Source organism: Carcharodon carcharias (genome assembly GCF_017639515.1).
Source record: "Carcharodon carcharias isolate sCarCar2 chromosome 37 unlocalized genomic scaffold, sCarCar2.pri SUPER_37_unloc_1, whole genome shotgun sequence".
Taxonomy (NCBI): Eukaryota; Metazoa; Chordata; class Chondrichthyes; order Lamniformes; family Lamnidae; genus Carcharodon; species Carcharodon carcharias.
Genome location: NW_024470758.1, coordinates 5,124,706 through 5,145,578, shown reverse-complemented (window position 1 = coordinate 5,145,578; position 20,873 = coordinate 5,124,706). Strand labels below are relative to the sequence as shown.

Below are 20,873 nucleotides of genomic sequence, written 5' to 3'. Positions count from 1 at the left end.
GGTCAGTCCCAATGAAAGTGTTTAAGAAATCGACCAATCAACAGCTACATGATTGGGACAATTATGAGGTCATCCCCTGGCAGGTCACATGGCAGCTGGAGCCACAAGGCATCACAACCAGATTTGTGACTGGATTCAAACCCAAAATCCTGTCACAATGACTTTTCAAATTAAGCTGTCAGCTGCTTGAAAATGCACCAGTTAAACTTCCTGTCTGATCATGAAGAGAGCTAGGGAGCTAGAGCTAGTTACAAAACTAAATCCTTTAATAAAACAGTTCAAAAACCATCAAGATTGAAATCCTGTGATGAAAAATCAAATCATTATTGAGAACTCTGTTGGGAGAACTTCATTGGACAGCAGAGAAATTGGGTGAAGAATCCAAGTAAATCAACACCAGCGAACAAGTTAAAATCTAAAGTGGAATAACTCCTGTCAAAAGCTGAGAGTTCTGTGCATCATTAGTTCATCAGGTTGAGATATTATCTGGATTAAGCTTTCTGTTTAGAACAGGGTTTAATGAACTAAGTGGAATAGACAGGTCATTGCAGAACAAGTAAGTCATCTCTAGATTTTCTTGCATTCCAATTTATTGAAACATTGAATTCTGATGAACTAGAATTACAATGCAAATGAATTGATAATTTAAAAACAAACTGTTTTCAAATAAATAAAGTAGAACAATTATTTTTTAAAAAGTCCCAGAGTGACCTGCAACCTCAAACACAGACAGTGAATTGCAGAGTGAAGAGTTTAAAATGTGGATTTTGTGGAGAGTGGGGATTAGGTGCAGAAGGGGAAGGAGCTGATGTGTAATTGAAACTGAGAGACAACAGCAAAAGTAGAAGAGAGAAAGAGAGGAACATTCTAATAACTAAAACTTTAACTAAATAGCTCATTTCAGTGAAGTGTTGGGACAGCTGAGAGCTGTTATCTACACATCCTCTGCTCTGTGGGAACTGCAAAGAGGCATGATGATAATTGTCAGATTCATAATACATATCGAGAACCAAGCAGAATATAGAAAGCATAGAGGAGAGCTGAAAAAGGAAATTAGGTCAGCCAAGAGAGTGTATGAGAAAAGATTAGAAGGTAACCTAACCACAAACAGAAGTCTTTTACCAATGTATAGACAGTTACTGAAAAGGTCAGCTGATTAGGAGATCTGTGGAGGCAGAGAGCTGAGGTACTAAATGAGAACAGTTCATCTGTCATCACGAAACAAGCGGATGCTGCTAATCTCACAGTAAAGGAGGAGCTGGTGGAGAAATTGGATAGGATGAAAATAGATAAAGAGGAGGCCATCACAATGTTGGCAGTGTTCAGAGTAGAAACGCCACATAACCTGGATGGGATACATCCTGGATTCCTGAGGGAAGGAAGGTGGAAAATAGAGGAAGCTCGAGCCACAATCTTTCAAACCTCCTTGGATATGGAAGTGAAGCCGGAGAACTGCAGGTTGTTAATGTTACATCCATGTTTATAATGGAGAGGGATAAAGCTAGGAACAACAGACCAGTTAGTCTAACGCTGGTGGTGGGGAAACATTGAGACACAATCATCCAGGACAAAATTCATTGTCACTTGGTAGAACATGGGTTGATAAATGACAACCAGCACAGATTGGTTAACAGAAAACCATGGCAAATACTTAATGAAGTTCTTTGATGATGTTTCAAAGAACATTGACCAGAGTAGTAAGTTTGTTGGTGTTTGTCAGGATTTCCAAAGGAGTTTGAAAAAAGACTTGTTAGTAAAATTCAAGCAGATGGGACTAAAGGGGCAGGTGCAACATGGATGCAAAATTGAATAAGGGACAGAAAGGACAAAGTAGTGGTGAATGGTTGTTTTTCAACGTGGAGAGATTTATACAGAACTGATTCTCTGTCACGTCAGCTGGCTGTTGTGTTTGCATTCCCAGAGCTCTTAAATTTGAAATACTTCCAGCCTATATCCAAGTTTGCTGATGGCACTAGGTTAGGTGATATGGTTAGTAGCGTAGGCAGGAGCAGCAAGTTTCAAAGGCTCATTGACAGATTCAGTGAGTGAACAAAACTGTGGCCGATGATGGTCAACATGGGAAAGAGTGAGATCATCCAACTTGGAGCAAAGAAAGATCAGAGAATTTCCCAAACAGTCAGAAACTTGGGACTGTGGAGGAGCTGAGGGTGAGTGAGAGTGAGAGCTGAGTGAGACCGGAGGATGAATGAAGAGCAGCGGCAGAGCAGCCCGAGAGCAACTGTGAAAGAGAGAAAGAGAGAAGAGTGAGAGCGGAGGGTGGATAAAGAGCTGTGAGGGAGGGGTTGGAGCTAACCGGCCATGTTTATAATAAATAGCCAAAACATGATATCAGGGGAAAGAAGGGAACTGGTTGGTTTGTGCAGATTTCTCTAAATGAGGAATTGATTAAACAAGGAGCTGGAAAATTAAACATTTTGATCGGGGCAATTATAAGAGTGCAGAACAGGTCTTGAGGTATTTAATATAAATAACAATTTAAACAAGGTACAAACTGGATTCTAAAAGAGGGAATAGAGGTTTGTTTTCGATCATGGATGGCCAGCTGTGACCTGTTGTTTAGAGTTCCTGCCCCATGTGGAAGCCTCAGGACACTTCATGTGTCTTGGGGGCCACATGTGCAGGAAGTGTCTCCAGCTGCTTGAGCTCGAGCTCAGGATTTCCGAGCTTGAGGGGCAGCTGGAATCACTGCGGAGAATCAGGGAGGATGAGAGATCGCTGGATCGTACATTCCAGGAGCTGATCACCTCAAAGGGAGAGAGAGAGAGCTCAGGATAGTAGATGGGTGGCCATCGAAAGAGTAGGAAGAGGCAGGAAATGCAGGAGTCTTCGGGGTGTGTGCCACTGTCAAACCGGTATTCAGCATTGGAGACTGCTGGGAATGGTGACACCCTGAAGGAGTGCAGTCCAGACCATGGCACCAATGGGCAAGAAACTGCACAGAATGGAACAGCAATGAGTAGAAATGCAGTCATTATTGGAGATTTCATAGTCAGGGGGACAGACAAGCATTTCTGTCACCGTCATTGAGAGTCCCACATAGTGTGTTGTCTCCTTGGTGCCAGGTAAAGGACATCACGGGGAGGGTGCAGAATATTCTGCAGGGAGAAGGGAGTGAGCCAGAGGTTGTCGTACACGTCAGTATCAATGACACAGGGAGGACAGGTATTGAAGTCCCTCCGTCAGAATTCCCAGCAGCTAGGGAGGTAATTAAAAAGTAGGCCATCAAAGGGAGTAATCTCTGGATTACTGCCAGTGCCACGTGCTAGTGAGAGCAGAAATGTGAAGATGGGGAGATTCGATATGCAGGAGGGAGGGTTTCACATTCTTGGGACATTGGGACCAGTTCTGGGGCAGGAAACACATATTCAAAAGGAATAGGTTGCACCTTAATAGGACTGGGACCAATTTCCTCATGGGGAGGGTCACTTGTGTGTTTCGGGAGGGTTTGAACTAAATAGGCAAGGGGTGGGCATCAGAAATAGAAGCAGAACTGAAGAATAACTGTGGAAGAAGTGGGAACATACAAGATAGGAGTAGATGAAGAAGGAATCAAAGAGAGATACAAGGACATGTGTGTTATTGCATAAAGTATGGTGAATAATGTTGATGAGCTAGAAGCACAAATAGCCATGTGGGAATATGATGTCGTGGCAATGACAAAAACGTGGTTTGAAAATAGTGAGGGCTGGGTGCTTAATATTCAATGATGCAAAGTGTTCAGAAAAGACAGAGAAGGGAAAAAGGAGGTGGGATGGTGGTACTAATTAAGGAAGTCACTGTAATCTTGGTAAGAGACAATATCCTCAAAAGGATAAGGGCAGAATTCATTTCTTGGAGCTGAGGAATAATAAGAGGATGATCCCACTCACGGGGATATTCAATTGGCCTCCAAAAAGGTGAGAGAGACGGAGATAGAGGAGCACATCTGCAGGGAAATCACAGATGTATAAGAACATAGGAAGATATAAATTAGGAGGAGTAGGCCACTCCTCCCCTCGAGCCTGCTCTACCATTCAATAAGATCATGGCTGATCTGATTGTAACCTCAACTCCACATCCGGGCCTATCCCTGATAAGCTTTGACCCCCTTGATTATCAAGAATCTATCTCTGCTTTAAAAATATTCAAAATCTCTGCTTTGAGCATCTTTTGAAGAAGAGAGTTTCAAAGACACAATAGCTTCCGATTGGAAAAAAATTTTTCTCATCTCTGTCTTAAATGGTAGACCCCTTATTTTTAAAAGTGATATGAACTATAGCGTGGTGATGTCTGGAGATTGATGAAATGTATTTAGGAGAACTTTCTCGACCAGAAGGAGGCATTGCTGGATCTGGTGCTGGGGAAGGAGGTGGGCCAAGGTTGGCCACGTGAACCAAGTGTCTGTGGGTGAACCCTTGGGTAAGAGTGATTGGAAGGGAGTGAACTTCAATGGGGGGAGAGGGGATTTAGCCAGGGTAAAATGGAATTAGAGACTGACAGGAAAAACTGTAACAGAACAATGGGGTGTCTTTCAGGAGGAGGTATTTCAGGTACATTCCAATAACGGGGAAATTGAAAGGAACCAAAGCCAGGGCTCCCTGGATGATGAGGAAGATAGAAAATATCATGAAACAATGAAGAGGCCATGTGACGCAAGTCAGGTGAATTCTTCAAGCGTGAACCAGGTAACTGTTATCGTACGAGTGTGTGGAATTAACTTTATATCTATCCATCTCTACTACTGTATGTGAACGTGGAATTAACTAATCCCCAGTATCTGTCATCTGTACATGAGGGCATTATTAACTCTCTATCCGTCAATCTCTGTTACTGTGTTTCAGGGCGGAAATACAGTAACTTTTGACCTATCATTGACCATTAGTCTGTATGAGTGTGGAATTAATTCTGTATGTGTCAGCCTCTATTAGTGCATGCGAGTGTGGAATTAACTCTCCCTCCATCTCTGTTACTGTATGTGAGTGCACAATTGACTCCCCATCAGTCTCCATTACTTTATGTGTGTGTGGAATTATTTCTGTGTCTGTTGGTCTCTGTTACTATATGAGAGTGTGGAATTAACTCGAGATGTTTCTGTCTCCGTTACTATGTGTCAGTGTGACATGAACATTCTGTCAATCTCTGTAACTATGTGTGTGCAGAATTAATACACTGTCAATCACAGTTATTCTGAGTGTGTGGAATTCACTCTCTGTCAATCTATAATAATGTGTGTAATTAACTCTCTGTCTCTGTTAATCTATGGAAGTGGGTCACTTTCAGGTTAACAAACTGCAACTAGCAGAGTGTCACAGGGATCAGTGCTGGGTTCTCAGCTATTTACAATTTATATTAATGACTCAGATGAAAGGACAGACTAGACAAAATTGCTAACAATACATGGATTGGTGGGAAAGGAAGTTGTGAGGAGGACACAGAATCTACAAAACAATATAGATATGTTAAGTCAGTGGGAAAAATGTGGCAGGTGGACTATCCTATCAGAAAATGTTAGGATTTCCACTTTGGTGGGAAAAATAGAAAAGCAGATCATTGTATAAATGTGAAGAGATTGCAAAATACTGTGGTTCGGACAGATCCTGGACATGATTCACAAAAAGTTAACATGTAATTCGAGCAAGTAATTAGGAATACAAATGGATTGTTGGTCTTTATTGCAAAGACGATGGAGAATGAAAGCAGAGATGCCTTGCTGCAACTGAACAGGGCATTGGTGAGACTACAGCTCGAACACTTTGTACAGTTTTCGTCATCTTGTTGAAGGAGGGACATATGCCCCACATCGCCATCATTCTGATGGCCACCTTTGTGTGTGGCTGTATCAAACTGTGCCTAGACCCCTGGTTCGCAAACACCAAGTGTCAATACGTGCTGAGGTTCTACCTGTCCCCAGTGTTGCGAAGGATGGGTCTGGCCACACTGCCGCGGAACGCTCCAAGTAGTTGGACCGTGCGGTACCATCTGTCTCTTGTGGAAGAATTTATGCAGAGAAATACTTTTGACCACAAGTCCTTCAGTGGTCGGCACGTAATGTCCTAGAGGCCCTGTGGGAAAAGGAGATGGTGGATCCTGTCGGGTGGTTCCCCGAGCAGACTGTCAAAGTCATTTGGCAGAATGCCTCATCACCAGAACTTTCCAACAAGCACCAAGACGTAGCTTGGCTGGTGGTGAGAAAGGCCCTCCCTATCAGATCCTTACTACATACCAGGAATCTCACCCCCTCCGCACATTGCTCTTGAGGTGGCTGTAGTGGGGAAGAGACCATTGTTCACCTCCTTGTGAAATGCGCCCTTGTGGAAAGTCTGGGGAGAGATTCAGCGGTTTTTGTCGAGGTTCATCCCAAGCAGTTCTGTGACACGGGACTCTGTCCTCTATGGGCTGTTCCCAGGGACACACACCGAGACAAACATCAACTGCAGCTGGAGGATCATCAACTTGGTAAAAAATGCCCTTTGGTCTGCCTGGAACTTGTTGATCTTCCACTGCAAAGAGTTGCCGCCGACTGAATGTTGCAGACTGGCACATTCCAAGGTCCAGGACTACGTGCTGAGGGATGCACTAAAGCTTGGGGCAGCCACCACAAAGGCGCAATGGGGAAAGGTTACTGTCTAAGACCTTTCTGCCACAGTGCACAGAGGGGCTGAGAATTATATAGACCCCTCGGCTGTATGACCCAAAGGAATGTATATAGTGAAAACTACACGTGTCTCAATTGTACTGAAGCACTTCAGAGTGCAACATGTTGTATATTGATAACTCCAATACCATTGCACTGTCTGACTGTCTGTGATGACCATATTGAAAATACTGTCATGCTCATTGCTGGTATTAATTGCTCCTCGTGATCCATGTGGAAAAGTTGAATATGATTGCACTTTTTGTGATGGCCATTTGGAAATGTTTTGTAATGTTCTTTCAGATATTTTATGAATAAAGTATAATTTTCCAAAACAAAAGTAGCTCAGAGAAGGTTCACTCGGCTTATTCCTGGGATGAGGGGTTGTCCCTTGAGGAAACATTGAGCAGTTTGGGCCAATCGTCATTTAAGTTTAGAAGAGAGGTAATCTTATTAGATATTAAAATGTTCTGAGGGGGAAAGATGCTGAGAGGATGTTTCCCCTCTTGGGGGAATCTAGAACAAGTGGGGGGGAGGGGCGGCGGGGTAGAGTTTCAAAATGATGGGTCTCCTTTTTAAGACAAACATGAGGAGGAATTTCTTCTCTCAAATGATCTTTAACCTTTGAAATTCTCCACCTCAGACAGCAGCGGATGCAGGGTCATTGAATATATTCAAAGCTGAATTAGACAGATTTTGGAATGACAAAAACCTTGTTATTGTTAGTTAACAGGTGATGTGCATTGATTACTCCACCGAAACAGAATAAAAAGATACAGCTGGAACACTCTGTGGGGAAGCTACTTGGAAGTCTGTAGCACTGAGGAGCTGTCTTGAAAATAAACCAGCTTGAACAAAAAGACCAGCCTGGATTAATTCTTCCACCACAACCTCTTATTGTGAATAACAAAGGCCATAATCAGATCATCCATGATCTTATTGAATGGCATTGAATGGCTAACTCTTGCTCCTATTTCTTACGTTCTTCTGTAGTATGATGGAGGCAGGTTCAAACAATGTCTTCAAAAGAGATTTGGATTAACTGAAAAGGAAAAATGTGCAGAGCTACAGGAAAAGGTGGTGAAGTGGCACAAGATGAATATAACCAGCACAGACATGACAGGCTGAATGGCCACCGTTCTATGGCCGTTCTATGATTCTATGAATGAACTACCTGTCAATCTTTCACAGTATATGACTCTGGGTGGAATTAACTCAGTCTGTCACTCTCTGTCACCAAATCAGAGTGTGGAATTTACTTTCTCTCAGTCTCTTACAGTACAAGAAACAGCTAATGATTTTTGCTTCTGTCCTTTTATCAGAAATAGATAGGCTCTACTGGTCTCAAAACTACTCAAGGTTAAACATATCAACTACTTCTCCATCTATACCCCAGTTGAAAGTCAGCCAACAAGAACATACCTTCACAGACAGCGAGAGACTGACTTCCATATCCAACATCCACCCTGATGCAAAAGGACGCCTCATTTGTCAGTTTGTGTTTCTGGCCTTGGTTTTGTGAGAAACACCTGCAATAATTCACTGTCAAAATCATGTGGCTGCTGGGAGTCTTAAATAAAGACAGAAAATTGTGCAAATATGCAGCAGGTAGGCATCATCTGTGGCGAGAGAAACAGAGAACACATTTCAGGTCACTGACAATCAGCCTGTAATAAAACACTTACTGACATCTGCTCATGGTGGCTGCAACTCCCACAATTCTGTGCCCGAGAAACCGCTGTATCCAATGCATTGACTTTCCCAGGCCCAAATTGTGCATGCTCCCCAAGGCATTCTGATCCCAAACTTTTACCACTGCCACTTGCCTACCCATTTCACCAACCTGCCTATATTCTGTCTATATCTTTAGATCTGAAGAAGGGTCATACAGAATTGAAAAGTTAACTCTGTTTCTCACTCCACAGGTTATGATGTCAGAACTGAGTTTTTCCAGCATTTTCTGTTTTTATGCTGATATCCAGTTGAAGTTTAACACTATCTTCCTCACTATTCACAATACCTCCAACTTTCATGAACTCCGCAAATTCTTAAATGATGCTCTGTACACCAAGGTCTAGGACATTAATTTATATCAGAAAGAACAGGGGTCCACACACCGACCCCTGGGGAACTCCGCTTTAAACTTTCCTCCAGTCTGAAAAACAACCATTCACCACTACCCTCTGTTTCCTGTCACTCAGCAAATCCCATATCCATGTTGCTCTGTCCCTTTTATTCCATGAGCTCTAACTTTGTTCACAAGTCTGTTGTGTGAGACTTTATCAAATGCCTTTTGGAAATCCATGTAAACCACATGAACAGCATCACCCTCCCCAACCCTCTCTGTTACCGCATCAAACCCTCGGTGCAAACTGGAGAAGAAACCGGGAAGCGGAGGCGAAGATGGGGGAAGCGCTGCACCATCGGCTTCACGGCGCCGACCCGCTCCCCGTCCCCGCAGCAGCGGCGCTGAGAGTCGGTGTTAATGAGGCGACGATCACCCACATTCATTTTCCTGGTGCCGCACTGCGCATGCTTCGCGCAGTAGGCGTTTTCCGGTGGCTGGGCCTTCCCGCAGCTGCGCAGTGAGACCCTTCTGATGGAGATAGGGCGTGTTCGCAGACGCTTGGAATCTTGGGTCATATTGTTCACCATTTCAAGAATAATATTAGCGCAGTCTGTGATATTTGGACTCATAGCATCTGTGCCACCCCGTTCGAAGCGAATCAGTCCAATTCCTCTGCTTACACTGAAAATATCTTCATTTCTGTATTTGTCCAATTCGCTTTTAAAATTTACTTTTGAATCTAATTGAACCAGTCTTTTAGGCAACACATTCCGGAACACATCAATTTGCTGCTGAAAGAAAAAAAAAATACGATCACATACAGCATCTTTACTTTTTTTAAATATCATGATTCTCCCACTTTCCAGCACTTGGTCCATAGTATTGCACATTATGACACTTGAGGAACATATGCAGGGACCTTTTCAATCAGTTGAGACTTTCTGCCCCTGATACAAGTTCACACAGTGAGTTCCAGACCCTGGTTAACCTCTGAGTGAAAAAGACATCCTCAGCTCCTCTCCAATCTTTCTACGAATCATTTTAAATCTGTACACCCTGGTCACTGACCTCTTTGTGAAGGTAAATAGGCCCTGACCATTTTCTCTATTAAGGCACCTCACAATTATGACATTTCAATCAAATCTCCTTTCAGCCTCCTCTGTTCCAAGGAGAACTACTGCAGCCTACTTGACATATCCTCATTGCTTAATTTTTCCAGTGCTGGCAACATCCCAATAAATCTCCTCCATATTCTCTCCAGAGCAATTTCATCCTTTCTGTAATAAGATGACCAGAAGGCACACGGTATTCAAGTTGTGGCCTAATGATTTATACAGTTCCAGCATTACCAGCCCCCACCAACCACCCCGCCCCCCGCCTCCCAACTCTTATATTCTATAGTCAGCTAATAAAGGAAATGATGCCACATGATCACTGAACCACCTTATTGACCTCTACTGGTAAATTCAAGGATCTGTGGCCATTCACTTAAACTCCATCTCTTCCGCTACAACTCTGAGCATTCTCCCATTAACAGTGTAGTTTGTTTTTCTTTGCCTTGTTTGACCTCCCTTAGAGCATCACCTCACACTTCCCCAGGTAGAATTCCAGTTGCCAATTTTCTGCCCATCTGACCAGTCCATTGATATGGGGGACTGAGCAACACAGAATGAATCATACTTTCCACACAATACCACTCACTGAAACAGAATTACTTCCAAACTCCCACAAAATATGGGAAACTGAGCGCTGAATAATGCTGCTAAAGCTCACATAGAATACCAGATACATTCAGATACAGAATAAATCCCATTTTCCCTAACAGTAATGAGAATTTATAAATACAGAATGATTCACACATTGACGTTTTGTGTCACTGACTGATACAGAATTAATCCCACCCTCACACACAGTACCAGACATTGACCCATAAAGAGGGAATCTCACTCTCACAAACTGTCCAAAAACAAAACAAAAAGAAAAAAAAAACTGGAAAGACTCAATAGGCTAGACAGCATCTGTGGAGAGAAAGACAGAGTTAACCTTATGAGTCCATCTGACTCTTCTTCAGCTCTGAAGAACAGTCACACAGACTCAAAACGTTAACCCTGTCTTTCTCTACGCAAATGCTGTCAGGCCTGCTGAGTTTTTTCCAGGATTTTTTGTTTTTGTTTCAGATTTCTAGCATCTGCAGTATTTTGCCTTTATTTCACAAACTGTTCCACAGACTGAGATACAGAATGAATCCTACACTCAGAGACACTACCTGTGACTGAAACATACAGAACAAGCCTCGCTTTCATACAGTAACAGAGTTTGATGGATATGATATGTATCCCACGATCACGTTCACGACCAGAGGCTAATTGATGCAATTTAGATTTGACAACTGTCCAGTTGTGGTAGATCAAGATTTTCACATTGGAAATGGGAAATTCTAACCATAACATGAGGCATCTTAATACGACTAGGAGACATTATTAGACCAGGAAGAAAATATTTACCCACAGAAAACGTCTTCAAAGAACAACAGGTAATATACTCGGACAACAGGGGACGCCTTCTGATCAGGTCACATTTTACAGAATGGAGAAGAAAAAAAGTACAAGAGGGATCATATTTATACAGCTTGGAACAGATTTGCATGACAGGTAAGTATTTTACACAACAGAGAATATCTCTCAACAGTTCCACAGCAGAGAGCACAGTTCCACATCAGACAGGACAGAACTGCAGCAGAGAGCACAGTTCTACAGCAGAGAGCAGAGTTCTTTTCTTCCATTTGTCCATGGGACATGGACATCGCTGGCTCGTCAAGCATTTATTGCCCATCCTTAATTGCCCTTGTTCCGAAGGCATTTAAGAGTCAAACACATTGCTGTGGGTCTGGAGTCAAATGTAGGCCAGATAAGTTAAGGGCGGCAGATTTCCTTCCCTAGAGGACATTAATGAACCAGATGGATACTTACAACAATCGACAATGGCTTCATGGTCATCATTAGAATTTTAATTCCAGATATTTTATTGAATTCAAGTTCCACCATCTGCCGTGGTGGGATTCTAACTCAGCAGTGAACACATTTCCAAGCAGACAGCAAAGTTGCACAGCAGGGAAGATATCTAAAAAAAACGGGAAAGCACTTTAAACACCGCAGCACCTTTCAAGATGAGTACACATGCACAGGGAGCTAATTTAGGCAACAGCAAATTCTCTGCGAATGGGGGACGTATTTATGCAAGAGCGAACGCCTTTACATAAATGGTGAGTCACTCCATGCTCCTTTGCCTTCCTATCATCGTGTGTGCGGACAGTCTCTGACTGCTCTTCTCTGTCTGTTACGTTCTTGGGCGAGTTGCAAAGTGGAATTGAGTCGCCAGGGGGAGCCGCCGAATACATGTGCTCTTTTTAAATAACAAAACAGGAATGAACATTACTCAAACACAAGAAGCTGCAACAGGGGCAAATAGCAGAGTGGCGCAGCGGAAGCGTGCTGGGCCCATAACCCAGAGGTCGATGGATCGAAACCATTCTCTGCTATTTATGTTTTCATTAAAAGAAGAAAGAAACATTTGGCCTCTCCCCACAAATATATCTGAAATTTCTTTACCGTACACAGGAATTTTAATTGGCTAATCGCTTCCAGTAACCTCGTCAGTCTGAAACAAATCTCTGTCATGCTTTTTATTCACACAAGAACACAAGCTGTAAATGCGGCAAACACACACAAGACTAGATTTTCTCTCATCCCATTTCTCCCAAAGAGCTGACACAGGCATGATGGTCCGAGTGGCCTTCTCTAGTTCTCTAACACGCTATTATTGCCTGAAGAGCAAAAGCTATTCTCTTAAATGGAAAAAATGTATATAATGAAGTTTATATGTATACGCTGCAGTATGTCCAATCTACCGGACACCCTGCAGTAATTCACCATGCTAATTTGGACAACAGTGTCTCCCCTTCGACATGTCCCATCGAGAGTATCAGCATAGCGGAGACAGCATCACGTCAAAGACACAGTTAATCAATATTTGGACAGGTTCCTTCTTAATCGCTGACTCAAAACATGGAATTCTGTTCCCCATATCATCATGAACCAAGAACGTGAAGTTTAATTCCCTCGGGCTTGCATTCTACATATTGTACTAAATACTTATTTGAGTTTCAGATTGTTTCCTGTCTTGTTTTATCTGTTAATCACCGATCAAATTTTAACGAGTTCAGTTTATCGCTCATTCCCTCCTTATCGAACTTGCTTAAAGTGAAAACTGTACCATGTGTGTGACCATTCTCCTCGAACTGAATGCCTGTCTCTAACATGTTGTGAGATTTTTAGATGCTCATTTACTGTCAGATTATTAATTAATTCTCCTTTGCTACTCGTTAGTGAAATTAGTAAACACCTTTTGTCTTGTGGTTCAGTCTGCAGGGTAGAGGGCAGGAGAGCTTCAATGGCAAAAGAATTGGTGCTGCAAGGCTACAGGGAATGGTAAAGAAACAAGTAACAAAAACCAGAGATGATTCTAAAGGAGAGTGAATGGAGGAATGATGAACAGCTGCCATCCGAAAGCAAAAACAAGAGAAAATGAAATTAAAACCAAACGTGCAAAGAAAAAGGAACCAGAATGGGGAAGAGCTTACAGGCATAAGAACATTAAAGATAGGAGCAAGAGGAGGCCTTTCAGCCCCTCGAGTCTACTCTGCCATTAAATAAGACCATGGCTGATCTGATTATGGCCTCAACTCCATTTTCCTGCCTGTCTCTCTCATTCCTTGATTTCCTTGTAAAATCTGTCTATTTCAGTCTGGAATATATTCCATGATCCAGCCTCCGCTGCTATCTGGGAAGGGGAATTCCAAAGACTAACAATCATCTGAGTGAAGAAATTCCTCTTTATCTCCAGCTTGAATGTGGAGATCCCTTATTTTTAAAACTCTGCCCTTCTAGTTCACACTGCAAGTGTAATTCTTAGCTCAATCAGGATTGCTTAGTAAGGATCATCCTCTGCCATTTCTGCTAACTCCAGCATGATGCCACAACCAAACACATCTTCCCCTCACCCCCACTGTCAGAAATCTGTGGGGACCTTTCCCTCTGGGACAACCTGGTCCATTCCTCCTTCACCCCCAACACCTCCTCCCATGCCACCTTCCCATGCAAGAGCAGAAGGTGCAACACCTGCCCATTTAGCTCCTCCCTCCTCACCATCCAAGGGTCCAAACACTCCTTTCAGATGAAGCAGCACTTCACTTGCACTTCCTTCAATTTGGGCTACTGCATTCGCTGCTCCCAATACAGTCTCCTCTACATTGGAGAGACCCAACGTAGGCTGGGTGACTGCTTTTTGGAGCACCTTCAGTCTGTCTGCAAGCATGACCCAGACCTTCCTGGCGCTTGCCATTTTAACATCCCATCCTGCTGTCATGCCCACATGTCCATCCTTGGCCTGCTGAAATATTCCAGTAAAACCCAAAGCTAACTGGAGGAACAGAATCTCATCTTCCAATTAGGCACTTTACAGCCTTCCAGACTTAACACTGAGTTCGGCAACTTCAGACCATGAACTCTCTCCTGCAAGTGATTTGTTCTATCAGTCACTTTTTGGAATTGTAAGTGAATTTGCGATTCATTCTGAATCTCTTAAAAGTGATGTGTGTGAACATACGAATTCGGAGCATGAAGAGACCACTCAGTCCCTCAGACCTGCTCGATATTCAAGAAGATAATGGCTGATCTGATTTTAGCCTCAACTCCAAATTCCAGTCTACCCCCGATAAGCATTCACCCCTTTGCTTATGAAACATCTATCTACCTCTGCCTTAAAATATTTAACTACCCCATGTTAGTTTGAATATGTGTTTGACTCTTTGTCAGCCAATGCTATTGCATGTGAATTTGGAAATCGTTCTGAATCTGAAATCTCTGTTAATGCATGGGAGTGCAGCAATCAGTCTGCATCTGTTATTCTCTGGAGCTGTGTATGAGATTGGCAGGCATTCGGATCTGTCACTAGGATTTACATATATATATATATATATATATATATAAAACTCTCGTACTGTGAATGAATTGATATTCACTCTAGTTGTCAATTGCATTTTATGTCTGTGATGCTATGTCAGTGTGGGAATCATATATGTCTTTCAGTTCCTCGTGCTTTTTGTGAGTATGGGATTAATTCTCTGTCAGTGGGATTAATTCTGTATCTATAATTCTCTAGTACTGTATGAAATTGTGGGATTCATTTATTGCTTTTCAGTCACGTGTGTGTGTGTCTGTGTGTGTGGTCTTCCACTTGTATCTGTCAGAACCTGTTAGCATTTTTGAGTCTTGGAGTCTCTTTAAGTCCATCAGTGGTACAAATGGCGTGTCATCAGCAGTGGTGATGTGGTATTGCTGCTGATCCAGAATAATATTCCAGTGTTTTGAATCTCACCACGATAAATGGTGAAACCTGCTCTGGTACCTCAACTCCATTGTGTTGTGTGGCACTGCCACTATGCTAACTGGGATCGATTTCAAACAGATCAACAACTATGTGCTTGATTTTGAAATGGCAGCAAGCCACTCAGTTCTATTAAAAGAATAAAACCAAATGGGCCACTTAGCATCAACTGGAATCCCTATCAATCCTTACGAAGGTTTTGGCATTAGTCAAGCAACAGCCTCACATAGTCATACTCATGGGAACATTCCTGACAATCTCCCAGATACCACCACCACTGAAAGGACAGATCACCAGCAGGTATAACAGTTGCCCTGGGAGTCCTCAAAATCGATTCCAGTCTCGGGTCAACCATTTTCAAGGAAACCCCCTGCAGATTAAAATGTACAGACGCCCACTATCCACTCTTCAGCTCATGAAGCAAAACTCCTCCATGTTGAACACCACTTGGAGGATGCACTGATGATGGCAAGGGCACAGAATGCAAGCTGGGCGGGTCCACCACCAAAAATATCCTTGTAGCACCACCACAGACCGGGTCTGCGGCAGATAGTGAGGAGAAAATCATTGTTGAACACATCCTCAACAACCTGCCTGCAGCAGATGTATCTATCCATGGCAGGAGCGGTAGGAGTGAACACCGCACAGTCCCTATGGAGATGAAGACACATCTTTACATCGAGGATACACTCCATTGTGTTGTGTGGCACTACCACCATGCTAAATGGCATATATTTCAAACAGATCTAACACCTCTAGTCTTGGAATCCATGAGGTGCTGTGGGTCAACAGCTGCAGAAATGTACTTAGCCACAATCTGTAACCTCATGGCCTGGCATATTCTCCACTCTACCATTACCACCAAGCCAGTGGATCATCCAGGCCAGGAAAAGCACCAGGCAAAACTAAAACTGAGGTGTCAACCTGCTGAAGCCACAAAACAAGACTAATTTCTGGCTAAACAACATAAGCAGCACATGATAGTCCGGGTTGAGTAATTCCACAACCAACAGGTCAGATCTAACTGTGCAGTCCTGCCACATCCAATCATGAATGGAGGCTTCACAAATAGCCCCATCGTCAAAGTTTGAGGAGCCCAGCACATCAGTGCAAAAGATAAAGCTGAAGCATTCACAACAACCTTCATGCAGATGTGCTGAGTGGCTGATCCATGTCGGCCTTGTTCCAGTATCACAGATGCCAATCTTCAGTCCATTTGATTCATTCCACGTGATACGAAGAAACGGCTGAAGGCACGGGGTACTGCAAAGGTTATGGGCCCGGACAATGTTCCAGCAATAGCACTGCAGGCATGTGATCCAGAACATGCTGTGCCCCTGGCCAAGCTGTTCCAGTATGGCTACTGCACTAGTATCTATCCAGTGATGTTGATATTTGCCCAGGCATGTCCTGTATAAAAAAAGCAAAACAGATCCAACCTGGCCATTTACTGCCCCATCAGTCTACTCTCGATCATTAGTAAGGTGATAGAAGTGGCCATCAACAGTGCTAACATGTGGCAATAACCTACTCACTGGCGCTCAATTTGGATTCCACAGGGACCACTCAGCTCCTGACCTCATTGCAGCCTTGGTTCAAACATGAACAGAAGAGCTGAACTCCAAAGGGGAGGCGAGAGGGACTGCCCTTGACATCAAGGCAACATTTGATAGAGTGTGGCATCAAGGAACCTTAGCAACACTGGAGTCAATGGGAATCGGGGGAAAGCTCTCTGCTGGCTGGAGTCATTTCTAGCACAAAGGAAGGTGGTTGAGATCATTGGACATCAATCATCTGAGTCCCAGGATGTCACTTCAGGTGTTATCCAGGGGAGTATCCAAGGCCCAATCAACTTCATCTGCTTTAGCAATGACTTTTGTCCATCAACTGCAGGAAATGGGCATGTTTCCTAATGTTTGCACAGTGGTCCGCACCATTCACAACTCCTCAGGTACTGAAGCAGTCCATGTCCAAATACAGGAAGACCTGGACATTACCCAAACTTGGCCTGACAAGTGGAAATTATCATTCGCACCACAGAAGAGCCAGGCAACAACCATCTCCAACAAGAAAGAAACGAATCATCGCTTTTTGACATTCAATGGCATTGCCATTGCTGAATTCCCAACTATCAACATCCTGGTGGTTACTATTGACCAGAAACGGAACTGGAGTAGGCATATAGATACAGTGGCTACAAGCACAGGTCAGAGGCTAGGAATCCTGCGGCAAGTAACAAAGCTCCTGGCTCTCTAAAGCCTACCCACCATCTGTAAGGCACATGTCAAGACTGTGATGGAATACTCTCCATTTGCCTGGATGAGTGCAGCTCCAACCACACTCAAGCAGCTAGCCACAAAACAAAGCAGCCCACTTGATTGGCAACCCATTCAAAAACATTCACTCATCAACCACTGATGCACAGTCACAGTGTGTACCATCTACAAGATGCACTTCAGAAACCCACCATTCCTCCTGAAACAGCACTATCCAAATCCATGACCACCAGTTTTCAGAAGAACAAGGGCAGCAGGCACATAGGAACACCACCACCTGGAAATTTCCCTCGAAGCCACTCACCACCCTGACTTGTAAATATACTGTCATTCATTCACAGTTGCTGGGTCAAAATCCTGAAATTCCTTCCCTTAACAGCACTGCGGGTGTACCTACACCATATGGACTGCAGCAGTTCAAGAAAGCAGCTCAGCACCACCGACTCAAGGGAAACTAAGAATGGCCAATAAATGCTGGTATAGCCAGCGATGCCCACATCCCATGAATGAATATAGGGAGAAAAATAAAAACAGCTGCTCCTTTTTAGCATCTGGCGCTGAACATGTGTTGAGAATTATTGTCTATCTGTCAGTCTCTGTCACTCAGCTTATGTGACTGAGTATGGGATTCATTGTATAACATTCAGTCTCTGTAATTATTTACGTTTTCATTCATTCGATGCAAATTTAAGCTCAGTTACAGATCACTGATGTGGTAGCTATTACGCAAGCAATGTTTGTAAGTTTTGGCCCAGTGTTAAATGTCTGTCACTGTGAACACATTTGTGAAAGATAATGTATCTTTCAACCTGCTACTCACTGGGGATGCGGGTGTAACTCAGGTTATACTGATCGATTTGATCTGTGACACTCAGTCTGATTCAGAGTAAGACTTTTGATATGGATGTAAAATGGAGATCAGTCTGGAACTGGCACAGTATTCTCAATCTGACATTGAAAATTTAGGATTAGTATGAAAGTTACAGCTCAGTTCATACTCATCGAATTGATATTGTATCTTTTTGTTTCATAAAACTGGAATCAACGTTTGTATCTCAGGTTATACTCGCTTTCAGAATATCTCGCTCTGATAATGTACTTGAGTTTTGGATTTGCATCTAATGTATATGTCAGGACAGACAAGGGGAATTGACACTGCAATTTATAAACCCGTGATGTGTGCAAATATTGGACTGGTACTTCACATGAATCTCAGGTTATTTCTGTAAGCTTGAAGCTGACACCGTTGTGTCCGTTTTATCTGATATTAAATTGTTGATATAGTAACAGCGTCTGTCTCTCCTGCTCTAATGGATTGAATATGTGACACTGGAACTGATGACCTGCCTGTGTCTCTGTGCTCTGTCAGTGATAATGTACGTACTGTGTGAGAGGAGCTGGCGGGAATCTTCATTCTAACTTGGCTGGTGTAAACACCACATTTATTCCGGTTCTTTCATTTATTTGCCTGTATATTTTAGAATATAGAGTATATTTTTGAACTCAAGTGCAACTGAGGTTGAAGACACCGATTCCTTTAGTTTAATCTGTCTATTAATAATCATTATGAACTTGTTTGAGACTCTGTAGCTTTAATTGGATACTCTGTTCTCAATCAAATTCCTAACCAATCGGAGAGCCAGGGAGAAGAAATTGGAAGTTTGGATTGGCTTACATTTTCAAATTCGAAATGCCCGCCAATTTCAGTACAGAAAAAATACAAAATAACTGAACGCCAGTTTGAATGTGTCAATCTCTTATCTGTAACCGGCGGTAATAAGACCCCGTTCAGCAACTTAATTCAGCTCAAATCAGTGGAAAAGCAAAAACACAGATTACCAACCAACTCCTTCACACAGACTTCATGGGGACTGAGAAAAACGGGTGATTTCTGATCCTCTCCATTAATAGCGGCCGGGAATGTTACAACAGGGAGTGCAGAGAGAATCACCGACACCAAACCGCATCGGACAGGCAGCTTTGTGTCCTGAGAATAGGGAGACCGGGGGGGATGGGGGCGGGTGCAGATCTGAAACCGCTGCAATGGACTCAGGTCCTGTGAGTGCTCAACTCTCACTGATTCCGGCCTCTGGGAAAACTGCGGAATAAACAGATCAGCCAGAACATGTCCGCTCCGTTTCCGAGTTTGCTCTGTTCCTGGAGCGGCGTTCAGGTCACCCGAGAGTAAAAACAAAGCATTTAATGCACCAGTCGTGACATTTTTCATAGTTTTCATGAATGTACCGGGACAAACTCGATATTTGTGACTGAAATATTTATGAAAATGTCGACTTGACTCTGTCCTTCAATTCTTCAGTTCACTAAAGCGGGATGTGGGAGCAGAGCAACAGCGCAATGGAGAGAGGGAACTGAAAACACAAGTAAACAAATCAGAAACAGATAAATCCACCGTTACAATAACTCCATCTGCTGACAGTGAGCAACCCTTTCAATGATCCTGTGAGTGGCTCTGAAAAGAGCCTTTGGGTTATTAGATTAAAGAATGGCCGCTTCACTTGGTCTTCGAGCCCGCAGCGGCGCTGGTTTTCTTGGGCAGCAGCACGGCCTGGATATTAGGCAGCACCCCGCCCTGAGCGATGGTCACCCCTCCCAGCAGCTTGTTGAGCTCCTCGTCGTTGCGAACGGCCAGCTGCAGGTGTCTGGGGATGATGCGGGTCTTCTTGTTGTCCCGGGCCGCGTTACCGGCCAGCTCGAGGATTTCAGCCGTCAGATACTCCAGCACAGCAGCCAGATAGACCGGGGCTCCGGCACCCACACGCTCAGCATAGTTGCCCTTTCTCAGGTGCCTGTGAACACGGCCCACCGGGAACTGCAGTCCAGCCCGGGAGGAGCGGGACTTGGGCTTGGATCGAGCTTTACCACCGGTCTTTCCTCTTCCAGACATTTCCACAATCTCACACTTTCACAGAGAATGAGGAAATCCTCTCCCATTCGCTTTTCTTATAGCTTCGGGATGAATGTTGCTGCGGGCATTGCTGATTGGTCACTTTGTGCTGCGTCATATAATGTTGTTCATATCACCAATCAGATATCTACTGAACTCACCAATCCGGAGACTCCACGGAGTGAGGGCGGAAAATAACGGCGCCAAATTTTGATATTTCAACCGATCTTTTTTTCAAATTTTAAAAGCCCGCCAAATTTTTAAAAAGAAATGAAAAATAACGGACAGAACATAGCACGAATTGGAAATGACGACGAAGTTTTAAGAATACGCGTCCGTGATGGGACTATTTCACATTTTATCCCAGGTTCCAAATCGCTTTTAGAATCCGTGATCCAGGGGTCAATCTCGATCCTTTATGAAACCCCATTAGCAGCCGCAGAAAGTCCCATTTACATCGTTCTGCAAACGGACGGTATATTGTAGATATTTATAACAGATAAAATTGAACATTTTTGCCAGCGTTGAGACTGAAGGTTGCTGCAC

General features: G+C 43.4%; 3 protein-coding genes and 1 non-coding gene across 6 annotated transcripts in view; 1 reads left to right on the top strand and 3 right to left on the bottom strand.

Annotated features, from left to right (window-relative positions):
* Window positions 1–7,522: 7,522 nt before the first annotated feature.
* On the bottom strand, window positions 7,523–17,726 carry LOC121274520. 3 transcript variants are annotated; one of them, XM_041181859.1, is made up of 4 exons: window positions 11,672–17,726; window positions 8,985–9,493; window positions 8,057–8,253; window positions 7,523–7,676 (listed from the first exon to the last, which is right to left on the bottom strand). In XM_041181859.1, exons 1-3 carry the CDS (start codon window positions 11,744–11,746, stop codon window positions 8,250–8,252), a joined length of 588 nt encoding a protein of 195 aa, XP_041037793.1. In that variant the 5' UTR covers window positions 11,747–17,726; the 3' UTR covers window positions 7,523–7,676; window positions 8,057–8,249. The 3 variants fall into 3 exon arrangements, with proteins under 3 accessions (XP_041037793.1, XP_041037790.1, XP_041037792.1); XM_041181856.1 differs by lacking the exon at window positions 11,672–17,726 and having other exon boundaries at window positions 8,985–10,029; XM_041181858.1 differs by lacking the exons at window positions 7,523–7,676; window positions 11,672–17,726 and having other exon boundaries at window positions 7,684–8,253; window positions 8,985–10,029.
* Window positions 12,169–12,240, top strand: trnam-cau. The gene has a single exon. It is a non-coding gene; the product is annotated as a tRNA-Met (tRNA).
* The window catches only part of LOC121274523 (histone H2B-like), a 19,400-nt gene continuing 13,647 nt past the window's right edge, over window positions 15,121–20,873 (bottom strand). Inside the window, exon 3 of the mRNA XM_041181863.1 lies at window positions 15,121–15,132. The gene's annotated coding sequence lies outside the window, so the exon portion shown is untranslated. The remainder of the gene's footprint in view (window positions 15,133–20,873) is intronic.
* LOC121274532 (histone H2A-like) lies at window positions 18,998–20,867 on the bottom strand. The gene has a single exon (XM_041181872.1). The coding sequence runs from the start codon at window positions 20,325–20,327 to the stop codon at window positions 19,935–19,937; it is 393 nt and encodes a 130-aa protein (XP_041037806.1). The 5' UTR covers window positions 20,328–20,867; the 3' UTR covers window positions 18,998–19,934.

Bases quoted from the DNA above. Each gene is read 5' to 3' on its own strand.
- LOC121274532 (XM_041181872.1), bottom strand. From the start codon at position 20,327: ATGTCTGGAAGAGGAAAGACCGGTGGTAAAGCTCGATCCAAGCCCAAG.
- LOC121274520 (XM_041181856.1), bottom strand. From the start codon at position 9,592: ATGTGCAATACTATGGACCAAGTGCTGGAAAGTGGGAGAATCATGATA.